The 16699-nt window shown below is 38.9% G+C and overlaps 1 protein-coding gene across 1 annotated transcript in view; it reads right to left on the reverse strand.

Moving 5' to 3' along the window:
* Positions 1–1663: 1663 nt before the first annotated feature.
* LOC144767610 (putative methyltransferase DDB_G0268948) overlaps positions 1664–16699 on the reverse strand; it is a 191615-nt gene continuing 176579 nt past the window's right edge. Inside the window, exon 6 of the mRNA XM_078651013.1 lies at positions 1664–1854. Within this exon, the coding sequence (XP_078507139.1) occupies positions 1761–1854 (94 nt within the window). The 3' untranslated portion in view covers positions 1664–1760. The remainder of the gene's footprint in view (positions 1855–16699) is intronic.

Genomic DNA, 16699 nt, shown 5'->3' on the forward strand with positions numbered 1-16699 from the left:
TTATTGGATGATTTGTAATTTCAGTTTATTTAATGTTACTTCTTTGCACTTTATTACTGTTTTCGTACTGCATAATTACTTTAAATATTGCCCTAAATTACGCCTGGCTGTTTTGTGCCATAGCTACCAGTGGGTTGAGCTCGGTTTAATGTTGTGACTTTGAGGGTTCACCTGAAATTGGCTGTGATTAGTCATTGAGGTGGGTAGTCATCCGCCCCAAGTAATAATCCGATTTCTTACAGACCACCTCAACAGTTTTGAGCCTTTCCTCAAATTCTGTTTTGTCAGTACTGGCACTCTGTCATGCTTAGCCCCAGCCATTACCCTGGCCGATGAGGAGCCCTTCTCATTTGCAGAGCACACCTAGGATAGTGCTAACCCTAACCTATACACAGAGGCCTCCCAAATGTGACTAATTCCACCAAGGTTCACGAGTCAATGTTGTGTACCTCTAGGTATCGGCTTGTCAGAAAACTCCTTTTAATTGTAACAAGAATCCACAGCTACAGACAGTTCTATCCCTCCCATTCATCCACCTTTAATTTCTCTTTCAATAGTCCATCATATCGCTGACAGCCCTGAGAACACATAGAATGTCTGCTTAGAGCTATATCATGTTGTTTGTTGCTTTAGTTATTTCGAAAACAATACAGGTGTGATGCAGACAAAAAGTTGTTCTATATCTTGTTTTCTTTCTATTATTCTAAACACATTTGTACCAGGCAGCCAATAAAAAAATAACAGTACATTTCTTATTCTCTATGGTTTCGTTAGGAAAACAAAAATACGGACTTGGCAAATCAAAGTTCATTCACGAACATGCATTGTATGCAATAGTCTTGGGGGCAAGACCAACTATGCATACTTTCATCCATTCTAAATCACCTGGTCATTACTGCAGCATGCCTGCGGTTTCACAGTTACCACACCAGGGGGGCATATTATCAAGGGGGTTTATCTCCGCTTTTTTGGCTTTAAAAGCCAAGAAAGCGGAGATAAAAGTATCTCCCTATTACCAAGCTGTCGCTAACACCAGTTAGTGACAGCTAATAGGAGATAGCGACCATCTTGGGCCCCGCTTGGCATGTCAGTGATATTTATCACTAATGACATGCAAAGTGGGCGTGCCAAGATGTTAGCGACTGGAAACAGTCGCTAACATCGCTATCTCCTATTACCAACTTTTGGAGATATTCGCGCTAAGCGCGAATATCTCCAAAAGCTAACACCTGCCCTGAGCAGTTCTTAGCCATGTTATCCAATGGGAGGTGGATAACATGGCTAAGAGCATTTGCTCGATAATGCATGAATATCGCTGACTTTTCAGCGATATTCATGCATTGCGGCCGTTTTTTATCGCATTTGCGATAAACCTTGCTAATAGCAAGGTTTATCTGCGATAAAAATCGCCGATGTGCGGCGATAATTTTTGTCTCTAAACAAGTTAGAGACAAAAATTATCGCTAGTTGTTGGTAATATGCCCCCAGATTGCTGCCAAAACCAAGTCATGTGCATAATCAAGCTGTGCAATGAATCTAGGAGTAACGAAACAGGATGCCACACAGACTGCACCGGTAGCACAATAATTTGGGTTTACACAAGTATATGCCTTCCCACAAATATTCACAAACACATTCTTGAAATTAACAAAATACATATCAGTGAAAGAAATATATAGGATTTTTATTTACATTTTGCAATACAAATGTATTTCTCTCCCACATATGACGAAAAAAATATGATTGACATATTCCTCCATTTATTGGCCTGACTTGCAAGCCAACACACAGCAATAATTGTTGGAGATCTCTAGCTCAGTTTCTGCAGAAGACGAACTCATGATCCCCAAAATCCTGAAAAAGAAAATGGAGAGAGTAAATTAGGTACATAGTTTAGCACAGATACCCTGTTGGCATTCATTCAACAGATCTCTCTATCTTTTCACTCTGGCCTTCAGTGCTCTCTATTGCCTCTGAATCTTACTAAAATAAAATTCAAGTCTACTTTGATAAAAGAGCCCTTTTGTCTTCCGAGTTGTGACCGATTTGTTTGGGATGTTAAATTTCATCAGTATATTTCGCTTTTTCTAATAAAAGTAAAGCTTATAACTGCTCGACATATCTGCATTTTGTAACAGCTCATGCACAAATAACCACGGTCCCCAATTAGGAAAAATGGAACTCCAGAACCAGAAAATGACCCTCTTTGTTGCACCTAGTGCTGTGGGATATGGCTTATTAAGAGTTAATCACACGAAAAACCTTTGAATCAAATTTGAAGTTTAAGAATATTGGGATTCGAATGTATGCTTATATTAAATACGCTGAGCCAATTATACAAACCTCAGCTCTGTGGGTCGACCCTGATTCTCGTTCAGGAGATAGGGAAGGTCATGCTGCCCTCAAAGAGACAATAAAGGCGATGCATACACCCTTACCGTTTCCCAGCAGCCCTAGTGGTGAGCATATATGGTGGCCCTATAGACTCATGGAATCATACATCTGTATTTACTAATTACGTGCATAATAGCTGACTTACATTTTGCCCTACTCAAAAACATTCAGGTGGAATGCCTGTGAAGCTGCAGCAGATGCAGATCTCCAGGTGTACTAATGTGAGTGTCATGTGACAGGTCTCCTGGGAGGGCTACTATTTCCTCAATACAGAATCATGGACAGTTCAGTGCAGGAAAGATGAAAGTTCGAATCAGTTCTTCAGACCCAAATGCATTGGTGAGCATGCTGAGTGAGCATCAAGGTAATTTGGTTAGTTTAGAACGAACGCCAATATCTTGCAATAAGCTGTAAATAATTTACAACAGTTTTGCATTGTTTCAATTGTCTGGCTTCGGTAGTATAATCAGAAGAACTATGAAAACAGTTTCATTTTGTCCTGGGGTCTCCTTAGTGAGTAACGTTAGAAGTAGTGTGTGTCCTACTGTGAAAGCAGGATACACACCCATTTTCAACACAGTAGCCCAGGAGGACAAGGCACTTCGATGAAACGTTTGATACCCCAGGATAAAATCAGTTACAAATAGCACCAGCAACCTGCCCAAGTGGCAACCTGAGTGAGGCGCTTCAGATTCTGCAATCTAAGGCGAAAAAGCACAAATACGTAGATTGGAATTCACTAGTTGTTTATTATCTTAACTTGCAAGTACACCAGTAGAAGGAATTAATGCTCACCAATGTCAGCGTGCTACATGTGCAGCTATTTATATGTTTTGGGCACCGGGGAGGCCTGCCAGGAGGAGACACCACAATAGCAACCAAAGGTACCATTTAACCCCTTCCAATCAACAGCTGTAGCTGGCAACGTCCTAAAACTCCAGTCAGAATGTTGAGGGCCTCCTTCATAAAAAGTGTTACATGGCTGGTTGAAAACAGCGATGTGACATGCTTTATTGTGCCCTCCTTGCAACCCCGTTGGTGCGCATTATGGCTCACCATGGTGCAAGGATTGACCCGATACGTAAGGAATTCTGATGCATCTGGTGGCACAGTAATGACGCATTCCTGTAGTGTATCTCGAAACAGATGCAAATCCCGCAATGTGTCTATACATATGGGCTAGTTCCATGTAAAAGGGCCTGCAATAGCCCTTATGCCTCCTGTGAAACAGGTGTAAGGATTTGACACAGTAAACTAGTAGAAGCGGTGCAGTGAAATCTCATAGATTTCCCTGCGCCACTTCTACGAGCCTGTTTACAGGGGAACGCCCACCCTTCATACATTATTACTGACGCAGGTATAATGTAGCGCACAGCTTTACCAAGTGACGCATCTGCCTAGATGCTTCACTTTATAATTATGGTGCAGTGTGGTGCATTTTTTACGCCTCTACAGTCTCACAAAAAGTGAGGCACCGGTGGCATAAGCCCTTCATAAAAAAAAGGGCCTTCGGTTTTTTCATCAGCCAAGACAACTCAACCAACTCTGCGAAAATGTGAAATGCTAGGGCACAAATGGCACTAGACAAATGAAAGGGAAAAGAGACTCAGCCGAGGACACCTTCCTTGCTGTAATAGCAGGACACACAATGCTACCTGATCTGATAACCATGTTATCACCTCTGTAGCCTTCATCCATTCACTATGGGCCATATTTATGACCAAGTTTGAACATCACTCTTACACAACGCAACATGGTGCAAGAGAATTAAAAAATTCAAGTCAGATTTTTGAAGCCCCACAAAGCCAGTTTGTCAGTTTTGAGTGGCTCCAAAAGTCTGGAGAAATGCAACTAAGCACACATCGATGCATTGCATTACTCAGCCTGGGAAGAAGTGATTTATGCATTGTGTGAGTATTCCCCCAAACTCCCATGGTTTTTGATGCATTCCCAGATTTACAAGTACTTGTAATCCTCAGAAAGCGCCTAAAAGATGTGCCTCCCGTTGAGAGGTGTGATGAGGAATAATACCTTGATTTCTCCCTGTTACTTCCTATTTCTATGTGTTCTGCATTCTGCAGCACATATAGAAAAGGAATATGTCTCTCACAATTGTTTTTGTGCTGGAAGGTGTCCCTTCTGGCACAAAAACAATCCTGCGTGCAACGCAGGCACGATTGCACCATGATGCAAGGGTGCCTTTGTTGATGCTAGGCTGTCCATTGTGCAGCAGCTCAGGAGTAAAAGTCAGAATTGCACTATTTGCCTTAAATACAGCATGTGATGCAAAGCATGATGGCAATTGTCATATCTTGGTGACTCAAGCACCACTAGAGCTTGGCTCAGGGACATTGCCAGATGAGTCAGACAAAATCTGTGGGAGAAGCCCTCATCTGCAGGTAGTCTAGCCCACAATTGAAATTTGTGATTGGAATTTTGGTATATGATTATTGGCAGGAAACAGGTCTGTGCTATTTCGCCCCTCAGCTACCAAGCCCCAGCAGGCGGTCATACTCCATGTGTTCTAGTGTGTGGATAAAACATTTTTCTGTATGGGTATTTTTTGTTGTTTTCACTTTTGAGTTTTACCCAATTTTTTAGTTTTCAACTTCTACTTTTTTGTAAATTTTTTATACAGTCGAATTTTTTGTTTTTGACTTTTTATTTACATTTTTTAACTAATGTTCTGTAAATATTTTTCACATCATTTTACAGATTATTAACACATTTCATTACCTAATCCCTTTGCAGATGCTGGTCCATGAATGTACTGGAAAATGATTTGTTAACTTTTGGAGAGGCCACAGCAGAGTTTCCAAAAAATACTAAAATGCTGTATATTGTCATAATTGTCTTACTTTTCTGTTTCCAAAACCACCTTCTGAGCAGTTGGTTCTCTTTCAACTGCTCCTTTCTTCGGAATCTCTGCATGTGCCATGAGGTTTCGGTGCATATCCCTTAGGTACTTTCACACTGCAGTTATCATCATTGAATACCATCCTCTCTTCCCTTTATGCAGCACATTGTAAAACAAAGTGTACATGACCTTCTGTAAACGTAGGCCTACATTTTCTAAGTATGTGTTTTGACCTAGGCCTATGCAGGGAAATGCAAAGGATTATTCGGAATTTACAAAGTCAAGCAAGGCCTGATTTGCCTGGCCTTGAGTGGCTTTCTAAAGAAAGTAACACAAAGCAACTGCTTGCACTGCATTACAATACATATCAGCTTTGGAGACAGTCCATGGATGGAGCATGGGGATTCCAGTGCACCAATTCATAGACTTGCACATTCCTAGGTTTACTACACCTAGTAAACCTGGGAATGCATCAGGAGAAGTAATATTTTTATTTCTCCTTGGTATTTAGTTTTCCTACTAGTGCTGCATAGTGAGGTGCCCCTTCCTGCACAAACCCAATCCTGCCTGTAACACTTGCACCCTTGCAGCACAGTGCAAGGGTGCCTGTGTTATCCATTGGCTCTAGGCAGCACACAGTGCACCAGCACAATAGAGCGGAAGTACACATTACCTTTGAAAATTTTGAGCATTCTGTTGTTTCTATTTTACCCAACACAGCACAGCAACTTGGTTTGCTGCCCTGCAATGAGCGAAAGATTAGTAAATATGACCTTAATTTTTTTGATGGAAGTTCGAAAAAAAGCCACACTGGTGATTCCTTTGCTACCTTTTCTTTTTGTGGTGCTACAGTAGTGCGTGGAAGAACACTGATGTCATTGTCTTTAGATGGCGTATCTGCACAGGCCTGGGGCAGTGGTGGCTCACCAAGGGAGTGCTGCGGTAGCGGTAGGCAGGGCAGGGGAAGGACAGGGTTGGGGGTAGTAAACTCCGGCATACGGGCGAATGGAGTTAAGTAAATACATAAATAAATAAAACAATTTACATTGCACGCGCTGCATCGCCAAGTGGGCTGACTAACATGGATTTTCTTCCGCTAATTGGCCTTTAGTCACTTTCCTCTCAACAACGTCAAACTTTTTAATGCCTTGACGCTAATTTTAGTAGCAGTTTTCACTGAGGCTAGCTGAAACTATCTCCATGTAGCAACATATTGTAAATACGTCACTTACATGGAGATGAATTACGGTGATAGCAGTAACAAAATTGCCGCGAAGCAACGTCAAATTTGCTTAGTGGCAATTCTTGTAAATATACCCCTTTAATTATCCAAAAACTAATAAACAGATTTACAGACAATCATAAAAAGTACACTTTCTAGGTAAACATTTCGCATTATTCCAAACTTGTGGTAATAATGTTGAGCTCTTTTTTTCCTCTGGGATACTCGCAGGGTACAAAATAGTTTTGGGAGCCCCCCTTTTTCTTGAGCTCTCCTGACCATTCTTTCTGAATCTTTCATGAGCTGAGTTAGAAAAACCTTTTTGGGAATGTTTTCAGAAGATTTGTAAAATAACTGAAAAGTTATTAGCAAAACAGAAAAAATCTATCTCTCTATCTATCTATCTATCTATCTGGATTATATATATATATATATATTTTTTTTAAGCGAAACGCGTCTGTTAGGGGTGAGAGGGTTGCAATAAACATTTTGAAATCGGAGACCTGTGTGCTGGCTTGTCTTTCAGCCCTACTGGAGTGAAAAGGTGTTCGAATATATATATATATATATATATATATTACCTACTGGCGGTCGCCAGTAGGTATATATAGTTAGGATTTTTTCCCTATGGGATTTTTGAAAATTCTATGTCTAATAACTTTGGCGTTTGTGGACGGAATTGGCTGAAATTTTCTGGAAAATGGAACATTTTGTTTCTGAGCAGCCCCTGGAAATTTGGGGGGGGGGTTCGTCAAGGGGGGGCCGAGAAAAAAGGGGGGTCCCAAAACGTGTTTTTAACATTGAGTTTTCCATAGGGCGGTTGGCCTCACTTTTAGCCCGAACGGCTGAATGGATTTGCACGAAACTTGGCAAAATTGTAGGGACTGGTAGCCCGATGTGCCTTTGCTAGGTCTCAATATATGTGCTTCAGTGGATTTTGAGAAATTAACGTTTAAAAAAAGATATATATCTGTAAGCGCGCTCTGGGCAGCGCTCCGGTTCGCGGACTTTACGCGTACCGGAACTTCGCGTAGCGAAGCTGATTGGCTCTCCGGTGTCTGTCAACATTCTAAACAGTCCGGAGCGGCCGCCATCTTGTCTCTCGGTAGGATCGAGAGACAAGATGTGGTGAAAACAAAGGGGGAAATGACCATAAGGGGGCATAGTATATCCTCCCTGACCCCCTAGGTTTAATGTGGAGGCTTTAAAAGGGCCCCGCGGGGCAAAAAATATAATTTTTTTTTTTGTTTTTTTGCGTGGGTAGCGCCCGGTTCGCGAACCGGGAAGCGTTCTGGGCAGCGTACTATAATGAAAAATGAATGATAGACTTTTCAAATACTGTATGTTAATTGATTGTTGGTTTTGTTGATTATTTTTTAATTTTGTTATTTTTTAAGCAATTATTTATTATTGTGATTGTGTTTCAAAATTAACTAACATTTCTAACATTTAACTATTTTATGAATTACATATAAACATGATTAAAGACTCAAACAATTTTTTAATATTACATACAATTTTATTTTTCAGATTGTTTTTCAAAATTTAATAGAACGTCTAGCATTTGACTGTCCGATATGTCCTCTTGTTCAGTGAACATAAGTTCCCACATTTGACCGTCATCATAATGGAGTAAATGATCGACAGATTCTACACATTGAAGTAATTCATAGTCCCGTGACTCATCCATGAATTCTAAGTCATCAATGGGTTCCATAACTTGTTCATTGTTGCTGTCCAGAACAATTTCGAAGGAAACATTCTGCTCACCTTCCATTTTATTGCTGTAATTTGCATAAAAAATAAATATATCAGTAGTGATAGGGCACTGTTGGGTTTAAGTTCAGACAGGTACTTGTGAGTTTATAACAGAGAAGTAATCTATGGGCACTGTATGGTTTCAGGCGTGAAGTAGTACTATTAAAAAGTGCCTGTGAAGAAGCCTAAGTAAATTCATAATTATACCACAGAAACCTAAATTAATCCATAATTATAATAAAGAAGCCTTTCTCAATGTCTAACTCTTACAGAGGGTTAGTAGAAGAAGCCTAAGTAAATTCATAATTATACCACAGAAACCTAAATCAATCCATAATTATAATATGGAAGCCTTTCTCAATGTCTAACTCTTACAGAGGGATAGTATATAACTATCTGAAAATGTTTTCAAATTTATAAAATAATATCTCACCTTCTAAAAACAAGTTTAAGTTGTGAGTGAAAATGATCTTGCAATGTAATTCAGGAAGTAGTAGTCAAAATGGCTGTGTTTCTCTCTCTTTCTTTATATATATTCAGGTACATAACCAATCAAATGTCAGGTAAAAAAAATAGAAAATGAAAGTAACATTTTAATTGGTTGTCAATTCCAACACTTCAGATGTGTTTTGTGAAGTAATTTACCTCAGGGTATTTAGAGAGGTCTACAGGCTAAATGGTTAAATGGAATTTCAATCAAATTTGTGAAAATGGTAGGCATTGGTATGTAGTATGAGGTAATCTATATTTGGTGAAATTGTCTCCAGTCGCTTTTCTGTAAACTACTTTCCCACCTTTTTTGATGGTGCGCTTCCCAGGGAGCGACCCGGTACGCGAACTGGTGAGCGCCCCGGTTCGCGAACCTTAAGCGTTACGGGAGTCCACCATTTTGTGTTTCGGTCGAATTAAGATACAAGATGGAGGGCAAATAATGTTCAGAATGGGTAGAAGGGGGCACGGTAGACTTATCTTGACCCCCTAGGTTTTCTGAGGGTGGCTGAGGAGGCCCATATGTGCGAAAAAAAAACATTTTTTTTTAAATTTAGCGAGGTTAGCTCCCGGTTCGCGTACCGGGAAGCGCCCCAGGGAGCGTACTTTGTTGAAAATTAGTGAAAAAAGTTAGAGTAAAATAATAAGTGTGAGTGATCAGATGTAGGGTAGCTCTGAGACGAGCTTTTGGGTTTATGGTACATTTAGGTACTTATAAGTAGGTACCAATGCACAGTCTTAAATTCAGAATGAAAACTCTGTTGCCCTCATCTGAGAAGTGAACTCCATCTCCTCTGTAGATATCTTGCATGTAGTAACGCAAGTTATTGTTGTACAGGGAGCCCATTCCATGGTCTCTCATGTAAGCTGAAACAGATTTGTTTACATGCTTCCTCGACTTCTCAATTTGTGGACAAAATTGGTTTGACCACCTCCATTTCTGTCTTTGGCATATATTTGAATATACCAAGGCAGTCTGAGGAAAAAGTGCCATCAATTGCTCAAAGGTGTCCTTTAAAAGCATTTCCAGACCTTCCCCAGTCAAAGTGCCCAAATCATTACCTCCACAGTGCACAATTAACAGGTCAGGTTTTGGCAAATGCATAAAGGTTTTCACCAATGGTATCAATTGGTGACATTTTAATCCTCTGTGGCCAAACCACTTAATTTCCACATCTTGTAAATTGAGGTTAGGTAAATTCCTGTTCTCAGCATACCTCTGAGCCCAATAGATGTAACTATGTCCAACAATCCAGACAGAAAACATGGTGAGAGAAGGTTCTCCTGCAGTCAGATGAAGTGTGGCAATGAAATGGCAGTTGAAAAAATAAGAGTTTAAAATGAAAAAAACTGTGGAGTTTCTGTGTTAATGAAGCAGTAACAGTGATTGGTGGATTTTGATTGCTGAAAACAGAAAGTTAGGGTGCATGGATGAGTTGTTTGAAAGATGTATTTTGAGTGGTCAAGAAAAAATCATTAAATGAAAGAATGCACTGGATATGAGGTGCACTGAGAGTTCAGAGTTCAATTGCAACATTGTTGTGTGAACTTGCAAACACCAGAAGTCTTTCAAGAGGTGGTTGCCATGCAGAAAAGGCATGAAATGGCAGAGGGGGGAAGGGTTTTCATTTGAAAAAAGTGAGGGAAGAGTTTTGATTGGGTGACATGAGAGATATGTGTGAAGAATTACAGCATTTCTGTGCTTTTGATAGCTGCAGACTCTGGAGTGCATACCTTTTGCTCTGCTGAAGACAAATTGGTGTGTTTCTGAGACTGTTTTCAAACTCAAAGTATTTGCTAAGGTGAGAAAATATTTCTTTAATTTAGATAGAGAATAGTGTGCTTTAAGGAGAAAATTATGAAGAAAGTTGTGTTTTTCAAATGTTGCTTTGTCTCAAGTGTTTTACAAATAGATTTTGTGTCTTTGAGAAAATGTAATTGGAGAAAATGTGAAGTATTAGTACTGACAGGGTGTTTTTCTGCATAGGAGCTGTGGAGTCTTTTCAAATTATGACTTGAAAATCGTTTTTGAGGAAAATGAATGGTTATAATATTTCTGACAAGGACATAATGGTGTATGCTTCTTTATAATGCAATTGACTGTCTCTGATGTTATTTTTCCCATTTCAATGTAAGACCTTTCTCTGTGGCGCAAATTGCTTGTAAATATGCTCCCACCTGTGCATGGCAAATTTAGATTTTGATTGTTTGTGTTACATAGCCATGTTAAAAGTGATACAAACATGCTGCAAAGGCAATCAAAAAACGCTTTTATGTGTCTTAAGGACATTTTAAGTCATTTTCCCATGTGCAGTGTTTTGAAATTATGATTTGAAAATCGTTTTTGGGGAAAAGGAATTGTTTTTAAATTTATGACAAGGACATAATGGTGTATGCTTCTTTATAAGGCAATTGACTGTCTCTGATGTTATTTTTCCCATTTTAATGTAAGACCTTTCTCTGTGGCGCAAATTGCTGGTAAATATGCTCCCACCTGTGCATGGCAAATTTAGATTTTAAATGTTTGTGTTACATAGCCATGTTAAAAGTGATACAAACATGCTGCAAAGGCAATCAAAAAACGCTTTTATGTGTCTTAAGGACATTTGATGTCATTTTTCCCATATTACATTAAAAGACCTTTCTCCGTGGGGCACATTCCTTGTAAATATGGTCACACTTGTGCATGGTAAATTTAGATTTTGACTGTTTGAGTTACATAACCATGTTAAAAGTGACCCAAAAAAATTGCAAAGGCTTTCAAAAAACACTTTCATGTGTCTTAAGGACATTTTAAGTCATTTCCCTGTGGGCAGTGTTTTCAAATTATGACTTGAAAATCGTTTTTGAGGTAAAGGAATGTTGTTAAAATTTATGTGCGCCATATGCCCCCAAATTTCTTTTTCAGGGGTGCAGCAGGGTGTTCTTGAGACACCCCTGCACCCTTGGAAAAATTCCTAATTTGCGATGAGCTAATTGCTAATCGCAAATTGCACCTTCATTCCTATGGGCCTCCTGGCCCATGCAAATGAATGGGTAATTTGCAATTAGCAATTTGCTCATTGCAAATTAGGAATGGTAAAGAATCGCTATTTATTCCTTAAAATTCGCTATTTAGGAAATGCAAAATAGTTTGATGATACATATGGCGGTTCATCTGTAACAAGATAAGAAGCTTAGGGATACATTTATGATGACTGGCGCAATGAAGTGGACATTACTTACTTCATTGGTAGGCCTTTACATGTATTATCTCCTCTGTATTCTTCATCAAGCGTAACTTTAATCTGCAATCCTGAGTAGGCCTCACCTTAAACAAACCTCTGGATAGGCCACACCTTATCGTCATCATGAATTAATCATTTAAAATGCTAGGGACAGATTTATGATAGGTGTATGCCTCTTTTGCGCCACTTACAAAACACTGCCCATGGGGAAATGACTTAAAATGTCCTTAAGACACATGAAAGTGTTTTTTTAAAGCCTTTGCAATTTTTTTGGGTCACTTTTAACATGGCTATGTGACTCAAACAGTCAAAATCTAAATTCACCATGCACAGGTGGGAGCATATTTACAAGGAATGTGCTCCATGGGGAAAGGTCTTATAATGTAATATGGGAAAAATGACATCAGAGACAGTGAAATGCCTTATAAAGAAGCATACACCATTATGTCCTTGTCATAAATTTACAAACCATTCCTTTTCCCTAAAAACGATTTTCAAATCAAAATTTGAAAACACTGCACATGTGGAAATGACTTAAAATGTCCTTAATTCAAAATTTGCTATTCCTTATTTTGCGATTGCACTGAAGGATTTGCAAATTTTGCGATTCCTTAAATGCAATGTATCAAACATAAAATATGCAAAAAATGCCATTAAGGATTTGCAAATTACCACCAACTTCTAGTTGGTGGTAATTTACGAATTCTTTTCAAAAAGCTTTTTTTCCAAAAAACAAAAGGTGACATATGACGCCCATACATGCCCTTAGGGCATGTATGTGCGCCATATGCCCCCAAATTTCTTTTTCAGGGGTGCAGCAGGGTGCTCTTGAGACACCCCTGCACCCTTGGAAAAATTACTAATTTGCGATGAGCTAATTGCTAATCGCAAATTGCACCTTCATTCCTATGGGCCTCCTGGCCCATGCAAATGAATGGGTAATTTGCAATTAGCAATTTGCTCATTGCAAATTAGGAATGGTAAAGAATCGCTATTTATTCCTTAAAATTCGCTATTTAGGAAATGCAAAATAGTTTGATGATACATATGGCGGTTCATCTGTAACAAGATAAGAAGCTTAGGGATACATTTATGATGACTGGCGCAATTAAGTGGACATTACTTACTTCATTGGTAGGCCTTTACATGTATTATCTCCTCTGTATTCTTCATCAAGCGTAACTTTAATCTGCAATCCTGAGTAGGCCTCACCTTAAACAAACCTCTGGATAGGCCACACCTTATCGTCATCCTGAATTAATCATTTAAAATGCTAGGGACAGATTTATGATAGGTGTATGCCTCTTTTGCGCCACTGTGCGTCACTTTTGTGATGCAGCGGCGGTGCAAAAGATTTGCTATGAGGCGACAAAATTACAAATTGATGCATTTAGGCAGGTGTGTCATGGTGTAAAAAAAACGTGCCACATGAAACCGATGCAGCAGTGATGCAAAAGATGCACCATGTTGCAAGACAGGCCTCACTTCGGGCCATATGTATCAAGCTAATTACCATTCGGAAAGGTCAAAATTCTGCGAATTTCGGCCTTTGCGAATGCTAATTAGACAAATGGTATGTATCAAACAATTTTGATGCAAAATAAGGAATAGCAAAATTTGCTATTACTTATTTTGCGAATGCACTGAAGGATTTGCAAATTTTGCGATTCCTTAAATGCAATGTATCAAACAAAAAATATGCAAAAAATGCCATTAAGGATTTGCAAACTACCACCAACTTCTAGTTGGTGGTAATTTGCGAATTCTTTTCAAAAAGCTTTTTTTCCAAAAAACAAAAGGTGCCATATGACGCCAATACATGCCCTTAGGGCATGTATGTGCGCCATATGCCCCCAAATTTCTTTTTCAGGGGTGCAGCAGGGTGTTCTTGAGACACCCCTGCACCCTTGGAAAAATTCCTAATTTGCGATGAGCTAATTGCTAATCGCAAATTGCACCTTCATTCCTATGAGCCTCCTAGCCCATGGAAATGAATGGGTAATTTGCAATTAGCAATTTGCTCGTTGCAAATTAGGAATGGTAAAGAATTGCTATTTATTCCTTAAAATTCGCTATTTAGGAAATGCAAAATAGTTTGATGATACATATGGCGGTTCATCTATAACAAGATAAGAAGCTTAGGGATAGATTTATGATGACTGGCGCATCACCAGGGATGTGCCAGTCATCCTGCGCCGCTGTTCCGCCACCCATGGTGTGCTGCATTTACAATGCGGCGCAGCATGGGCCAAAAATGGCACAGATGCGTGACGTATCTGTGCTGTAAAGGTGGCGCATTGCTGGAGTTGTATTGCAAGTGTGATGCAGCTCCAGCAAGGCTCAGAGGTGCCCCATCTCCACAATGTTGCGTCAAGACCTATGCCTGCTTAAAGCAGGCGCAGGGTTTTGACGCAGCTTTCTCCTATCTGATTGTAAATGCGGCACACCATGGGTGGCAGAGCAGCGGTGCACGTTAACTGGTGCATGCCTGGGGATGTGCCATTTAACATAAATCTGCCCCTTTACATTTAAGTATGTGCAGGGGACACAGAGTCGGTGAGGCTTATCCAAGGTTAAGAAGAGATGAGTCCTGTTCACTGAAAAATTAGACATAGGCTTCACCTGCTCAGCATCGCTGGACATGGCTAAATAATAGCTGCAAAATGTTACTCTTGTTAAACAATTTTACTATTATAATCTCTGAGATTTGTCTCTTACTCTGCAACATCTCATTGTTGTTATCTTTCTTTAAAGATAAAGACAACATCAACATGAGCGATAATCTGCAATCAGTTGATTTTGACCTCATCATTGAACTTGTAATTGAAACATCAGTGGATGTTGATCCCTTGGATGATTTAAATCCTGAGGATGAAGAAGAACGTGATGAGGATGCAGATTTGTCCGAATTATATGACATAGGGTGGGAAGCTGACCTGCTTGAGCCTATGGAACTATAAACATATATTTTAAAAATTTATAATAAAAAAAAAGTAAAAATGTAAACCGTTTAATTTAAAAATAAAGACACCTTCAAAAACAGGTTATGTGTAGTGTCTTCAATAAAATATTAAAATATGCTCATAAAATTAGATCAGATTCACATATAAGATAGCACAGGTAACATGATTATAAATTCCATTTCTTTTCTGCTATTTCTGTATTCTAAAATTGCCATGCACTAAAAAATCTTATATGTAAAAATGTAAAGTAGTGTTTTAAGTTTTTGATTACTGTTATTGATGTACTGTTGGGTAATAGTGGTTAATAACATTTTTTAATATATTTTACCACAGATTCAACTGCAGATCATTTCAAGATTTCAGCATGCCAACGAAAGAAAGACTGAGAAAGGCTGCAAAACGTCAAAGACAGCAGGTGATTGAAAAAAAGCAGCAGTCCTCTAACAAAAAGATTTGTCAAGTCAACAAGAAAGCACCGGGTAAGAGTACAAAAACATTCATAAGAAATATTTGCAGTAAAAAAAAAATTACTACAGAAAATGTTTCAGTCCAGAAAAAGAAAAGCAATTCAAATGGAAAGGAAAGGCCAATCAAAAATGTTACTGCTAGAGCAAGAGATAACTCTGTGCATGATAGTAGAAGGAAACAACAGTTTAGGGACATTCGTAAACGAATGTTCCGCAACAGGATAATTGGCAATTTGTTAAAAAATATTAAGAAAGGTCAACAGAAAGTGGTTTTTTATAAGAGAAAAAAAAAAGTTGAGAAAGTTATTGATCAGGCATTTGAAATTAAACGTAAGTTATTTATTTTGATAATCAATAGAATTAGGAAGCTAAACAAGGCAATTTATGATTTCAAAAGAAATAGTAGATGGAAGAGAATAGTTAATCGTAGTAATTTTTGTGAAGTTTTTTCTGGAGAATGGATGCATAGTTCAAGCTGTGAGGCATTTTTTAATGAGGAGAGTTATTTCCAGGATAATGATTTGGTGCATGCAGTTGACACCACTGGTCGTGCTTATGAAGTGAAAGATGGTTGTCCAGTTGAAAAAGAAAAACTTGTGACAACAGAGGCAGAAGAGGTGTTAGGTAATGAGGTTTTAGGAAGACGTGCTAAGGGTCCTGTGTACACCTGGAAGTGTAGTAGTATTTGCAGTGTGCGACAGGATTCCATCAATTTGCTTTGTGATTTTGTACAGTCATTTAATAAGAAAAGTTTGAAGCAGAAAATAAGGTTGTTGCAAGAATTAGATCCTTGCAGAGTGAGAGAAGTGACAGGTTTGCATGGTCATTCACTGGCTTGTCTTTCCAGGAGAGTATGCCAGAGTGTTTTTCATCATTTCAGGATGCTAGCAGTGCATCATAATAAAGTGAGGAAATTAGTTAGAATGTTGTATTATGCTAAGAGTCCAGCAATTATGCTTAAAAAATTATGTGCTGCTCTTTTGCATGGTTCTGAAATAGATGTGAAGAATATATGTGAAGAAATTGAGTTTTGTTACTTTGGAAGTAAAGAGGAGAATGTTGAAATTGACCAAGAAGAAGCGGGTAATGTGGAAGATAGTGTACAGGTTTCCAGTACAGATAATTTCCAGAGGGAAATTGCCACGTTTCAGGTCAAATCAAGTGAGAGGCCCAATTTCACTTGTGTGTGTTGTCGACGCACTTATTATAAGAATCAGACTAAGTTAGTGGATTTATATGCAAAAAGTAAAAGGGAAAATAATAGTGAATGGAAGGATTTCGCAACATACTTGATGGTAGAAAATTGTTTTGATTTGGGATTG

Source organism: Lissotriton helveticus, chromosome 7, assembly GCF_964261635.1.
Source record: "Lissotriton helveticus chromosome 7, aLisHel1.1, whole genome shotgun sequence".
NCBI lineage: Eukaryota > Metazoa > Chordata > Amphibia > Caudata > Salamandridae > Lissotriton > Lissotriton helveticus.